The sequence below is a fragment of the Schistocerca gregaria genome, chromosome 4 (assembly GCF_023897955.1).
Source record: "Schistocerca gregaria isolate iqSchGreg1 chromosome 4, iqSchGreg1.2, whole genome shotgun sequence".
Classification (NCBI taxonomy): Eukaryota; Metazoa; Arthropoda; class Insecta; order Orthoptera; family Acrididae; genus Schistocerca; species Schistocerca gregaria.
Genome location: NC_064923.1, coordinates 698,537,170 through 698,552,755, shown reverse-complemented (window position 1 = coordinate 698,552,755; position 15,586 = coordinate 698,537,170). Strand labels below are relative to the sequence as shown.

General features: G+C 44.6%; 1 protein-coding gene across 1 annotated transcript in view; it reads left to right on the top strand.

Annotated features, from left to right (window-relative positions):
* The window catches only part of LOC126267486 (uncharacterized), a 319,130-nt gene that overhangs the window by 67,085 nt on the left and 236,459 nt on the right, over positions 1-15,586 (top strand). The window contains exon 2 of the mRNA XM_049972770.1: positions 13,019-13,136. Coding sequence (XP_049828727.1) covers positions 13,019-13,136 — 118 coding nt within the window. The remainder of the gene's footprint in view (positions 1-13,018; positions 13,137-15,586) is intronic.

Genomic DNA, 15,586 nt, shown 5'->3' with positions numbered 1-15,586 from the left:
TTTTGTATCTGTTCAAACATTTTAATCTTGTCTGTTTATTTGGTTAAGAGATTTTTCTTAGGTGATTTTCCGTATTATTTCTTTTTTTTTTTTTTTTTTTGATTGTTTACAGACCTGAAGATGGTTATCGCTTACAGCCGAAAGTAGCTAGTCACCTTTTATGTAAATGCAGTCTAGGCATTACAAGTTTTTTGTAAAAACAGTTTAATTTTAATAAACATGCACAAAAAATTACTCAGTTGCGAACAATACTCTATCCAACGATTTAATATGTGATTGAAGCAGACGAAATGAATTAAAATTTGTACCGCGGCCAGGAGTTCAACCCAGGTCTTCTTGTTTGCTAGGCAGAAATGCTATAAACATTACACTACCACAGCACACTGGTCAATATTGCTGCACGAACTACCTGAGCTGAGTACCCTCCCCAACACAAACTTCAATTCATTTTCCCTTATATATTGTCAAAAATTATAAGATACATAAGATCACCAATGGTACAAGGACGACCGGTTATGTCCAATGCTGGGGTGTTTGCCAATATCGGAGAGCCCTGGCAGTAGTGACAATATATAAAGGAAAATCAAGTGAGATTTATGTTGGGGAGGGTACAAAGCTTAAGTAGTTTGTGCAGCAGTGTGACCACTGTGCTGTGGTAGTGTAATGGTTAGCAATTCTGTGTAACTAGCAAGAAGACACGGGTTCGAGTCCAGGCCGCAGCACAAATTTTAAGTCATTTAGTCTGCTTCAATCATCATCGTAGATAATAAAAAGAGACTTAAATGTCGCAGGGAAACATTTAATTACAAGATTTAATATATGGTTTATAATACCCAACCAACTAGCATTGTTGGATACTCCAAAACGTTTCGTAGTCCAAATCTTGGCCGTTGGTAAATGTTTCCACCATCGCCAACCAGAACTCATATGAAGAGTTATCCTGCAGTAAGTGACTATTTTATGACCTTGCAATATGTACCTTCGTAAAAGTTTCTTTATTCTGGATCAGTCTCGTCCTTCTACTCCACGGCAACATCGACGTCTGATGTAGCCCCTTAGAAAAAATCTTCGGAGACGGGATTCGCATCCTGCCTTGCCAAAGACACAGACGTAACAATTCAATAGCATTGTGAAGGAAGCCTGAACACGTAATAATGATGTTCATAACAGAACTTTATCCAGGATCGTGCATCGTGAAATCTCAAAACTAGGTTGCCATTCGTGCTAAAATTAACATGAGTTGCCCGTTCGGCATGATCAGATCCTGGGTTTGCTTTTTGTGCTATGCTTTTTTTTTTTCATTTTGCATGTAAGTGACGAGTAAATGACATTTGTGCTAGTGGCTGTTGAACAAACTCCCTGTCACACTTCATTTGTTCTGACGCCAGCGTTATCGTGTGAAGTTCTTATCTGTTATCTATATAATGCCACTTAATTCATTACAGTATCTTGAATAATTTTAAAAATGTGATCGCTTTAAATTACAATCAATCCCGCTGTGTGTGTTCTCTTGTCACGTTCCACCAAGCTGACTAAAACCATAGTTTTTGTTTTCTTTTGTTGTGAGCATGTAGGGTTTCTTGACTAATTTCACTGATGACTCTCAGATTACCAGCCGAGTAATAGGATGTGACCAGTTTCTTTTTTCTGTTCGGTAATTGATGCTCTTCCCGTTTATGTATGGGTTCCTTTTCCTGCTATTATTTTACGCAGTATTTCTCCTTCTATGCATTGTAAGAACAAACTGTTTCTTGGAATTGTTTGTCTCTAGTTCCTCCAAACCTTCTTTGGGTTTCAATAATCACTTCCCCACACCTGTGCCATTACCGCCGTGCTTACTACGCAATCGTTGTTTATTCATATTATATATCTGCACCAACTCACTTTTTACTCGGTGTATCCCTTCAGCTAGTTTGTCCAGCTGCTACATCACTGTGGTGAGCTGATGGTACTCTTGCCCACGTTTGCGACATAACGCACCTATCTATACGTTTCCATTTCGGTAAATCACGAATTCTTGTGTAAAAACGTGATCCAAGTTAACAGAAAACCATATCATGGCCAAAACATAAAAACTGTTAAATCTTAATAGGCAAAACCAAACAGTTATCATTTAAGGGAAAAATTATAAAATTAGAATTAGGCTTACATAATGCAAGCCTTGAACAATTATCAAATTCTAATAGTCTCGGGTATACCCTCAGACACGAATACGACGTAGACAGCGATTAGTTTCTCAAGCGTGTGTGGTACAGTCGGAACAATGGTGAAAAGCTGCCACATTTACACCTTTCTGAGCGTATTGTCATATCGTTGGCTTGGTTGCGGAGTATCTTTGCGAGCGGCTGCTTTTGCAGAGTCGAGCATGGGGTGCGGAGCTGCAATGTTGTGTTGTGGGTAGCTCTGCAAGGGAAAGACATTATTATGGAAGTTAAAGTGTGGCTACGAGTGCTATTATTGTGAAGTAATGAGATATGGATGTGGATTCAGTGAAAAGTGCGTAAAGAAGCAATTAAATATGAGCAGTGCCGTCGATAAAGTATTAGAATATCCGCCCGTTTGCGTGTCGCACCGTACATCATCGATCATCCGCGTCGTGTTCGGCCTCCCAGAATGAAACTAATGTGAACCAGTAAAATAGTTTCCCGCAAAAGAGAGCAATCAAGTCCCAGTGTCTTGAAGCGAGCTTGAGAACGTGCGTTCGGTCATCGCGTCTCCACATCATCAACAATCAGCCTCGTCGAGACGGTTATGCGCACGCTCGTACGAGTGAGAACTGTAAATTAACTTTTATGAACAGTGTTCTATTACAAGTCTTGAAGAGGACTGGTACCAGATATCTGTGTGTAGGTTAGAGAATTCCCTCCCTAGGCCCGACAAGACGCCTCCTGAGACGCGGCAAGGCAGGAGTAGGCAAAATGCAACAAGGAATAACAATATTAATGTGCTAATAGTAAACTGCAGAAGCGTCTATAGAAAGGTCCCAGAACTGCTCTCATTAATAAACGGTCACAACGCCCATATAGTACTAGGAACAGAAAGTTGGCTGAAACCAGACGTAAACAGTAATGAAATCCTAAACTCTGATTGGAATGTATACCGCAGAGATAGGCTGGACAGTGAAGGGGGAGGCGTGTTTATAGCGATAAGAAGTGCAATAGTATCGAAGGAAATTGACGGAGATTCGAATTGTGAAATGATTTGGGTGAAGGTCACGGTTAAAGCAGGCTCAGACATGGTAATTGGATGTCTCTATAGGCCCCCGGGCTCAGCAGCTGTTGTGGCTCAGCACCTGAAGAATAATTTGGAAAATATTTCGAGTAGATTTCCCCACCATGTTATAGTTCTGGGTGGAGATTTTAATTTGCCGGATATAGACTGGGAGACTCAAACGTTGCAGGGTGGCAGGGACAAAGAATCCAGTGAAATATTTTTAAGTGCTTTATCTGAAAACTACCTTGAGCAGTTAAACAGAAAACCGACTCGTGGCGATAATATATTAGACCTTCTGGTGACAAACAGACCCGAACTATTTGAATCAGTTAATGCAGAACAGGGAATCAGCGATCATAAAGCGGTTACTGCGTCGATGATTTCAGCCGTAAATAGAAATATTAAAAAAGGTAGGAAGATTTTTCTGTTTAGCAAAAGTGACAAAAAGCAGATTACAGAGTACCTGACGGCTCAGCACAGAAGTTTTGTCTCAAGTGCAGATAGTGTTGAGGATCAGTGGACAAAGTTCAAAACCATGGTACAATATGCGTTAGATGAGTATGTGCCAAGCAAGATCGTAAGAGATGGAAAAGAGCCACCGTGGTACAACAACCGAGTTAGAAAACTGCTGCGGAAGCAAAGGGAACTTCACAGCAAACATAAACATAGCCAAAGCCTTGCAGACAAACAAAAATTACGCGAAGCGAAATGTAGTGTGAGGAGGGCTATGCGAGAGGCTTTCAATGAATTCGAAAGTAACGTTCTATGTACTGACTTGGCAGAAAATCCTAAGAAATTTTGGTCCTATGTCAAAGCGGTAGGTGGATCAAAACAAAATGTCCAGACACTCTGTGACCAAAATGGTACTGAAACAGAGGCTGACAGACTAAAGGCCGAATTACTAAATGTCTTCTTCCAAAGCTGTTTCACAGAGGAAGACTGCACTGTGCTTCCTTCTCTAGATTGTCGCACAGTTGACAAAATGGTAGATATCGAAGTAGACGACAGAGGGATAGAGAAACAATTAAAATCGCTCAAAAGAGGAAAGGCCGCTGGTCCTGATGGGATACCAGTTCGATTTTACACAGAGTACGCGAAGGAACTTGCCCCCCTTCTTGCAGCGGTGTACCGTAGGTCTCTACAAGAGCGAAGCGTTCCAAAGGATTGGAAAAGGGCACAGGTCATCCCCGTTCTCAAGAAGGGACGTCGAACAGATGTGCAGAACTATAGACCTATATCTCTAACGTCGATCAGTTGTAGAATTTTGGAACACGTATTATGTTCGAGTATAATGTCTTTTCTGGAGACTAGAAATCTACTCTGTAGGAATCAGCATGGGTTTCGAAAAAGACGATCGTGTGAAACCCAGCTCGCGCTATTCGTCCACGAGACTCAGAGGGCCTTAGACACGGGTTCACAGGTAGATGCCGTGTTTCTTGACTTCCGCAAGGCGTTTGACACAGTTCCCCATAGTCGTTTAATGAACAAAGTAAGAGCATACGGACTATCAGATCAATTGTGTGATTGGATTGAGGAGTTCCTAGATAACAGAACGCAGCACGTCATTCTCAATGGAGAGAAGTCTTCCGAAGTAAGAGTGATTTCAGGTGTGCCGCAGGGGAGTGTCATGGGACCGTTGCTATTCACAATATACATAAATGACCTGGTGGATGACATCGGAAGTTCACTGAGGCTTTTTGCAGATGATGCTGTGGTGTATCGAGAGGTTGCAACAATGGAAAATTGTACTGAAATGCAGGAGGATCTGCAGCGAATTGACGCATGGTGCACGGAATGGCAATTGAATCTCAATGTAGCGAAGTGTAATGTGATGCGAATACATAGAAAGATAGGTCCCTTATCATTTAGTTACAAAATAGCAGGTCAGCAACTGGAAGCAGTTAATTCCATAAATTATCTGGGAGTACGCATTAGGAGTGATTTAAAATGGAATGATCATATAAAGTTGATCGTCGGTAAAGCAGATGCCAGACTGAGATTCATTGGAAGAATCCTAAGGAAATGCAATCCGACAACAAAGGAAGTAGGTTACAGTACGCTTGTTCGCCCAATGCTTGAATACTGCTCAGCAGTGTGGGATCCGCACCAGGTAGGGTTGATAGAAGAGATAGAGAAGATCCAACGGAGAGCAGCGCGCTTCGTTACAGGATCATTTAGTAATTGCGAAAGCGTTACGGAGATGATAGATAAACTCCAGTGGAAGACTCTGCAGGAGAGACGCTCAGTAGCTCGGTACGGGCTTTTGTTGAAGTTTCGAGAACATACATTCACCGAAGAGTCAAGCAGTATATTGCTCCCTCCTACGTATATCTCGCGAAGAGACCATGAGGATAAAATCAGAGAGATTAGAGCCCACACAGAAGCATACCGACAATCCTTCTTTCCACGTACAATACGAGACTGGAATAGAAGGGAGAACCGATAGAGGTACTCAGGGTACCCTCCGCCACACACCGTCAGGTGGCTTGCGGAGTACGGATGTAGATGTAGATGTAGATGTACGTGACGAGCGTTCGACCATTCGGCTTCCGCGTGATCAAAAATCACCCGCGTCGCGTCGGTTAGGCGGCGTACGCTCGTCCAGGTGATAATTGTGGCAGGTGATCATCATCATCATCATCATTGCCTATGTATCTATCGCCGAAGGTCGACCGGAGAAAGACTGTGCAATACGTGTGACGGCGTGAAGTACAATTATGACAGACATTAACATCGTCACGAATACTGTACAGTAATAAGGGAACAATAATTATGACCTCTCATCAAATCAGCAAGAATGTTAATTGGCATCAACACTTACGAATTAGTGTAACCTGCGATTTTATCATCGTCTCAGAATATAATTATTCATACGAGACGTAGGACAGTGTTGTGTTTAGTGATGAGAGGCTCCCCTAAACCCGCTTGCATATTTATATACATAATTTCAAGCAATGCAGCAGTAGCGTGGAGCAGAAATAATACGACCGCCGCAGGAGTATCAGGTACGTGGCGAGGACAGGGCGCACGGTCAAAGCGAGATCAGTCCCCCACCAGTTGTACCCCCGGGCGTATTACACCCTGATGCCGCAACCAGTCCAGTGGCCGGGAAAGCTTGACCGTAGATGTGCTCTCAATAGTCCGCTGAAATGCGCGGGGGCTCCATCATGCTGAAATTTAATGCGGCGAATAGGCATGTCAGGCAGGAACTCTTGCATGAATACTTGATAAGTGCGACCTTCAAGTCGATAGAATGTAGAGCCAAATTCAAGTCCCCGACGAAGTCATCCCACACGTTAAGGGTAAATTTGCGTTGTGAGGCATGCGCAAGTGTAGCATGTGGTTACACATCCCCCCACGGATGCAGGTTGTGGACGTTCACCACATCCCCGAGTGAGTACACACCTCCATCGGTGAAGAGAACACTCGCTTTGAAGCTTCGAACTTTAGTGAACTCCTGCAGAAACCACAAAGCAAATCCCGTGCGATTGTCGTATAGTCCGCCGGTCGCATTGCCTGCACGCGTTGGAAATTAAACAGTTGCAGTCCTTCGTCGTGTACAATTCACTAAACGGAGAGCTGGAGGTTATCAGTGGCAGCAGAATATACCTCGTGTACTTGTTAACGGCGTACGCTTTATCCTTTCGAGAACGCTTTTATCCGCCACAACTGTCCGTGTTCGTTGGCCATCAGCAACCAGCCTATGCATATGGAACGAGCCAATTTCGCACAGTCGGTGATGCAGCGTGGAGAATAATGTGTTGCACAGCACTTCTCTATCGGGATATTTCGTACGATACAACCGCACGGCTTCTCGTCTGTTGCAGTTGGCCGCGCCATACATAAAATGCATCTCAGCCATTTCGCAGTACATGCAGCTTGCCATGTCACTCCTAACGCTTTCGCAGCGTGAATGGCGACGGTGTCCTTGTGCTCCGCCCGTATTTGTATAGCAATGCCATGTCGTGACGGTAGCGCCTTCTCGTGGCGTTTGCGACTCGGGTTCCAATGAAATTACTGATCCCTGTTGTATGGCTAGTGTGCTATTTCAGTTGGTAAACGTTCTTCTGCGTCACTCTGTATATAAATGTGAATATATTCAGGAATAGAGTCAGTTTTTTACGTTGCAAATTAAAACATTCTGTTCTTTGAACGACACTGCCATATTCTACCTTCTTTCGTGTCTATATCGCTTTGTAAGTGCGACCGGGAGCTGCTCAGTTGTAGACGTCTTCTCGGCTTGAAGACACATATGAACAAAGGCTTCGGCGTCTATCGGCAGCATTTGTGTAACAAGTTACTCACTTTCACGCTCGGATATTGACTTGAATTTGGTTCCGTGGAAAATACAGCAATGAGGTGAGGGTAGCGACTTGCAGGCTGGGCAAATCCACGGACTTATTGAGCGCTAAAAGCAGCGCGTGGATCGACGATCACCCTGTTTGGTCCCTTCCCCCAGATCAACCAACCAACCAGCAACACAAACCCTTAGCACTCAGTGTATTTATCCACTACAACCCAAACAATTAGCATAAAAAAGTGGCAAAGGAAGATGATATGAGAAAATAGGGTCAAATGACGATCAAACATACACCATGTGATCAAAAGCATCCAGACATCACCAAAAACATACATTTTTCACATTATGTTCATTGTGCTGCCACCTACTGCCAGGTACTCCAATTAGCGACCTCAGTAGTCATTAGACATCGTGAGAGAGCAGAATGGAGCGCTCCGCGGAACTCACGAACTTCGAACGTGGTCAGGTGATTGGGTGTCACTTGGCTCATACATTTGTACGCGAGATTTTCGCACTCCCAAATATTCCTAGGTCCACTGTTTTCGATGTGATTGTGAAGTGGAAACGTGAAGGGACACGTACAGCACAAAAGCGTACAGGAAGACCTCGTCTGTTGACTGACAGAGACCACCGACAGTTGAAGAGAGTCGTAATGTGTAATAGGGAGACATCTACCCAGACCACCGAAGTCGAGCGGCTGCTCATAAGCCACACATCACGCCGGTCAATGTCAAACTACGCCTCGCTTGGTGTAAGGACCGTAAACGTTGGACGATTGACAGTGGAAAAATGTTGTGTAAAGTGACGAATCATGGTACACAAAGTGGCGATCCGATGGCAGGGTGTGAGTATGGTGAATGCCCGGTGAACGTCATCTGCCAGCGTGTGTAGTGCCAACATTCGGAGATGGTGGTGTTAAGGTGTGGTCGTGTTTTTCATGGAGGGGGCTTGCATCCCTTGTTTTGCGTGTTACTATCTCAGTACGCGCCTACATTGATGTTTTAAGCACCTTCTTCCTTCCCACTGTTGAAGAGCAGTTCGGGGATGGCGATTTCATCTTTCAACACGATCGAGCACCTGTTCATAATGCGCGGCCTGCGGCGGAATGGTTACACGACAATAACATCCCTATAATGGGCTGGCCTGCAGAGAGTTCTGACCTGAAACCTATAGAACACATTTGGGATGTTTTGAAACGCCGACTTCATGCAAGACCTCACCGACCGACATCGATACCTCTCCTCAGTGCAACAGTCCGTAAAGAATGGGCTGCCATTCCCCAAGAAATCTTCCAACACGTGACTGAAAGTATTCCTGCGAGAGTGGAAGCTGTCATCAAGGCCAAGTGTCTGCCAACACCATAGTGTATTCCAGCATTACCGATGGAAGGCGCCACAAACTTGTAAGTCAGTTTCTGCCATGTGTCCGGATACTTTTGATCACATAGTGTGATACTTGGAGCATTGACAAATGCATCCTACATTTCCGTGCTGTATGCAGATGAAGCAACTTTCGGCGTGATGGGGTCTTCAGTATCCACAACTCGCACTTTTGGAGTGAGTTAATCCAAACGCCACAATTAATCGCGCTCATCCAGTGCGGTTCTACTTGAATGCGTAGGTAGGTGTTGTTGGTGACTGTTCAGTTTTGCCATATCTCCTACCTACGCCACTAGAAGACGGCATTATTGCAATATCCTCGCCAGGTTATTGTGAGATCTGCTGTAAGATTTGCCACTCGCCACAAGACAGCGCATGTGGTTCTCGCATGACGCGACACTGGCACGCTTGTCACCCTGTCCTCCAATTCTTGAATCGACAATTTCAAGAAATGTGGATTAGCAGCGCTGGTTCTTTACTACCGGCTGCTCAATCCCCTGATTTGACCCCTCTGGACTTTCCTGTGTGATGAGAGATGTGCAACATTGTTTACAATACCATTGTTGAAACAGAGAAGGACCTCGTTGTTCCGACAGTAGAAGCAGCAGTAGGAATTAAGGATTCTCCTGCAACCTTTGACCTTGTTAGAACATGACACTGTTTTGTGTTACTGTTAGTGTGTCTTGGTAAAAAAGAGTTAAGACTTGTTTGTGGCACTTTTTGTCGTCACGGGAAAAATATTAAATAAAGTATTTTCATGGTCCCTTGAAACCTCCCAGAATTTGTTAGCTTAACTAATTTTCGTCCAAAGAAAATTCCCTCTACCTACTTAAAAAAATTACTCAGGGGAAAATATGACATTAGAGAAAAACATTGGTTTCGGTGTCACTTGCTGCCTTCAAGAGTTCGTCGGTTTAAATAATTTTTCACCCAGCATATAACTACGGCAAGACGGTCCAGTGACCTCTTCCGTTCAGAAGGACAACCCACTCGAAATATTATGGGAATCAGCGAATTGCTGCAAGTATTTATGATAATGGGAAGCGCCCCGACGACAGTAATGTCAAAGTAAGTTGGAAGTTTGAGTCGGTCAAAGACAGTGTCGGTATGGACGAGGAAGTATCCACCGTTTGCAGCAAACCGAAAAATCCGAGTTCCAGTCCCAATGTGGCACAAATTTTCATCTTTCTCAATTGATTAATTTCAGTCCAATGGCAGCTAATGTCTTCCTTTCCTTTATTTCAAATACCATGGAAGGCGAATAAAAGACGGATATGTCAGAAGGACTCTGCGAAAATGCAATAAATCTACGTACAAATCACATACTAAACACCAATGCGACCAGTTCAAGAATATTGTTCCATTGTTTGGACTTCTTATGAAGCAGGCACGACAACAGATGACGAACGAATTCAGGGACGCGCTCCAGAATCGTAGTAGTCGGTATTCCCATCCAGTGTAGCTGAAATTCTCGAGGAACTGTTGCCCTGGCTGACCAGCACTTTCTCCAGATTTCGCACCCATTAAAACATCTGGTCTCGGTAAAACATGTATATCTGAAATATGATTGAAATTACGTAACTGACAGGCACTTTTCCCTGTACTGAACTTTTCTGACTGCGAGAATGTAAATTTAATTTAGCTGCGAGAATATAAATTGTCAATAATTTCAAACCAAACCAAAACTGCATGAATTTACGTAACACAAAAACTGAATCTGTTGCAACACTATCGATTTGAAATTTGCCCTGGTAATAAAACAAAACTTGATCAATTTGAAAATAATGGTCCCTGTGCTAATGAATGCTGTTCCTGAAACAACAAGATTTCTCACCTTTATCTGCGCAGTGGTAACGCTCTTCTCCCTGCTCTCTGTTAGTACTTTAAATTGTATAGTTAACAAACAGCTACTATGCAAGGCTGTTGCTTAGTACACATTTTAATTAAATCGAATATGACTCAGACAATAACTTCTTGAGAAAAATAGTTAATCAAAAATGACATGGATCTGAGAACTGGTATTGACTTGGGGTAAGTGGCAATATGGCACTAAGTTTAAAACTTATTTTTTGACTCTTTGAAAATTAATAATGCTTGTATTTTGATGAACTATAGTATAGGGCTGAAGCAGCATGGAATGGCGTACCCTTATCCGTCATCTAGGCTCAGTTAAGCTCTCTTACAGAGTTGAACCAGCATGGAATGGTATACCCCTATCCGTCATCTAGGCTCATTTCAACTTGATGATCAGCTGCGACAGACCCGTTGTTTCTCTCAGAGGCGGCAGCTCTGTCTACTGAATTCCCCACCTTGTACACTCCCAAATTGTCTACAAATTTAATCGTGTATTCTTCCTACAATACTGTACACTGATGAGCCAAAACATTACCACCAACTTCTTAAAAGCGTGTTGGTCCATTTCTGGAAAGCAAATCAGTAATGGTTCTGCATGTCATTGATTCAACCAGTACTCGACAGGTTTCCGGAGATTCATGGCACCAGATGCCTACATGTAGGTCACACACTCCTCGTAATTTACGTGCGGTTGGTTTCATCCGATTCAGATAAGCCGAATTTTATGGCCAAGTCACAAAATCAGTTCCCTTTCACGCTCCTCAAACCATTGTAGTATGATTCTCGCATTGTGACACGGAAGATGACATCGCTGTTGGGGAAGACATCATGCGTAAGGTGTTATAGGTGGTCTCTAATAATGTTCACGTAGTCCACAGCTGTCATGGCCCCATGGAAGCCCAGTTGAGTGCACGCCATAATATGAAGGGCTTCTTTCAATAGTGGTACAAGTCCATTTCTGTTCATTCTGAGATAGTCCTAAAATATACTTGAATATTTCTGGTAACTCAACTGCAGATTTTTCAGCGCTCATTTAACTTTAGGACTCTGTATCTCAGAATGAACAAAAATGGATTTGTACCGCTATTGAAATAAGCCCTTCATATAATACTGCTACCATCGGCTGCATGCATGCTGCATGCTTCTAGCAGCCGTTCGCCTGGATAACAGCGTACGTACATAAGAGCATCGACCTGGTTTAACAACAAACGGGATTCATCCGACCAGGCGATACGATTCCATTGATCCGCTGTCCAATTTCGATGATCCCGTGACCACTGTAATCAAACTGACGATGTTGTTGCGTCAACATGGGAACTCGTACGGGTCCTCTGTTGTAGAACACCTTGTTCAGTATTATGCACTGAACAGCGTGCTCCAAAACATTTGCGCCTGCGCCAGCACTGTGCTCTGTCGTCAGATCTGCCACAGATCGCTGCCCATCCTGCTTTAGACAGCCGGCAATTCTCCGACCCCTGTGTTCTGTGATGAGGTATGGACGTCCGACTTCTTGCCGCCTACTTGTTGTTTCAGCATTCTTCAACCACTTTCCGTAGATGCTCACGACAGTAGCACGCGAACAGCCAACTAGCATCGCCGTTTCCGAGATTCTCACTTCCCCGCACTGGACCACAACAATCTGGCTTTGGCAAAGTCGCTTAAGTCGGCGGATTTTCGCATTTTGAGCTACTTATAGTCGCTAGAATTAGTCCCCTTTCGTCTTTGCTCCGCCCATATAGGTCTCTTACCGCGTCACGTTCCCTCAGCGGCCCCCAGGCAGCATACAACCTCGCGGTGGGCAGTGGTCATAATGTTTTGGCTGATCAGCGTATATGCACAATAAGCAAAATTTCACTATTTACTTTCCCTCCTGCTGTTGCATTTCTAGTAGCCAGCAGTGTGTGGGAGTAGTATGATCGGCTTTCAGAGTTTGAAAAATTGCCGTATACAATTCACTATGAACAGAGAGTCAGTGAAGATTCAGACTATGTAAACTGAACCACAAATGGATTCACATCATGGGGAAATTCCATTCCCACACTTTCTCATTTCGGAAACGCTCTGACCCACTCCCATTTCATTGGGATTTGTCTGAAGAAGAACACATTTCTTACCTCCACTTTCAATTTATCTTGCCAACTCGTTTTTGTATTTTATCTCGCATGAGAGTGGTTGTCAAGAGTTGGGAACGTTCGGCGTTCTGTGCCGGTAGCACCGCGGGCTGCAGCCGCCTCTCCCAGCTGCCAGCTGACCGCCTGTGTGTGTGTAACAGTTGCAGGGCGCGGTCTGGGCCGTCCTCGGTCTTCTGGGCTTCCTCCTCTTCTGGTGCCACCTGCAGCCGGGCTCACAGGACAACTTCGGATTCGTCCTCTACGCCTTCTTCTTCTACAGTGAGTACCTGCCGCGGGCAACCCCATGTTATTTCAGCACAGTAAGCAGGGTATCACAGGGGTACGAACAAAGTCTACACTAGCATCCAAGAATTACACTACTGGCCATTAAAATTGCTGCACCAAGCAGAAATGCAGATGATAAATGGGTATTCATTGGACAAGTATATTGTACTAGAACTGACATGTGATTACATTTTCACGCAGTTTGGGTGCATAGATCCTGAAAAACCAGTACCCAGAACAACCACCTCACACCGTAATAACGGCCTTGATACGCATGGCCATTGAGTCAAACAGAGCTTGGATGGCGTGAACAGGTACAGCTGCCCATGCAGCTTCGACACGATACCACAGTTCATCAAGAGTAGTGACTGGCGTATTGTGGCTACCCAGTTGCTCGACCACCATTGATCAGACGTTTTCAATTGGTGAGAGATCTGGAGAATGTGCTGGCCAGGGCAGCAATCGAACATTTTCTCTATCCAGAAAGGCCCGAACAGGACCTGCAACATGCGGTCGTGCATTATCCTGCTGAAGTGCAGGGTTTCGCAGGGATCGAACGAAGGGTAGAGCCACGGGTCGTAACACATCTGAAATGTAACGTCCACTGTTCAAAGTGCCGTCGATGCGAACTAGAGGTGACCTAGACGTGTAACCAATGGCACCCCATACCATCACACCGGGTGATACGTCAGTATGGAGATGACGAATACACGCTTCCAATATGTGTTCACCGCGACGTCGCCAAACACGGATGCGACCATCATGATGCTGTAAACAGAACCTGGATTCATCCGAAAAAATGACGTTTTGCCATTCGTTCACCCAGGTTCGACTTAGAGTACACCATCAGGTGCTCATGTCTGTGATGCACCGTCAAGGGTAACCGCAGCCATGGTCTCCGAGCTGATTGTCCATGCTGCTGAAAACGTCGTCGAACTGCTCGTGCAGATGGTTGTTGTCTTGCAATCTTCCCCATCTGTTGACTCAGGGATCGAGACGTGGCTGCACGATCCGTTACAGCCATGCGGATAAGATGTCTGTCATCTCGACTGCTAGTGATACGCGGCCGTTGGGATCCAGCACGGCGTTCCGTATTACCCTCCTGAACCCACCGATTCCATATTCTGCCAACAGTCATTGGATCTCGACCAACGCGAGCAGCAATGTTGCGATACGATAAACCGCAATAGCGATAGGCTACAATCCGACCTTTATAAGAAAAGTCGGAAACGTGATGGTACGCAGTGCTCCTCCTTACACGAGGCATCACAACAACGTTTCACCGGGCAACGCTGGTCAACTGCTGTTTTGTGTATGAGAAATCGGTTGGAAAGTTTCCTCAAGTCAGCACGTTGTAGGTGTCGCCACCGGCGCCAAGTTTGTGTGAATGTTCTGAAAAGCTAATCAATTGCATATCAGAGCGTCTTCTTCCTGTCGGTTAAATTTCGCGTCTGTAGCACGTCATCTTCGTGGTGTAACAATTTTAATGGCCAGTAGTGTAAATATACTAGTGAAATGCTGCCATCTTTCCTCTACAACATCCCTGAAAGTGACCCTGACGTGGTTACCTTTTATTTACAAGTTGTTGGCCATAAACCAGTGTCCGATAGACGGCCTTCCCGATAGGAGGGGGGAGGGGGATAGAACGGAAGGGGGGTGGGGGGAAGCAAGAGGAGACAGTTGGCCTTGTACTGGTAGACTTTTTCTTCATTTCAGAATTCTGATGCATTTTCACAAAACCACAGACGTAGTACTGCAGTGTGCGACGAGAAACGTTCTAGCCGAATCAATCGCTGCAGAACTTTGTTTCATTCTTTTCATGGGAATTATAGGGGCTGGTCAAAAGTACGTAAATACTGCGAGAAATGCACGTTTGAACATAAATGCAGATGTTAACGAAACTGAACGATCAAACTGTTATATTTGACACGAACGAGACCTGTGCAGTTCCCTCAGTATATTGCAAGTGTCAGTCGTGGCCAAAAGAGTGTTCTGTGTAGTTGTGAGCGCATTATGCCACAGCTAAAAATGACTTCGAAAGTGAGCAGATTGTTGTTGCTCGTATCTTAGGTGCTTTCGTAAACAAGGCAACCGAAGTGTTGGGTGTTTCAAGCGGCACCGTATCCAAGATTTATACCACATACAGGGAAAGCAGTAAAACATCATCCGTTAAGCCACAGCGCGGACCAGGGTTTGTGTTTCTTGATTGTGACAGAAGGTCATTGAAGAGGATTTTGACGGAGAATAAGAGCATGGCAGTTGTAAAGTGTCACTGCAGAACTGGATATCGCACCCGCGAACCTTGTCAGCATTAAAACAACACGAAGGAAGCTCCGTACGTTGTGTTTTGCAGGCCGAGCTGGTCTTCCTAAACTTGACATCAGTGATCAGATGGACGTAACAGGAAAGCGTGGGGCCGAAGCCATAAAACTTGGCCTTTCGAG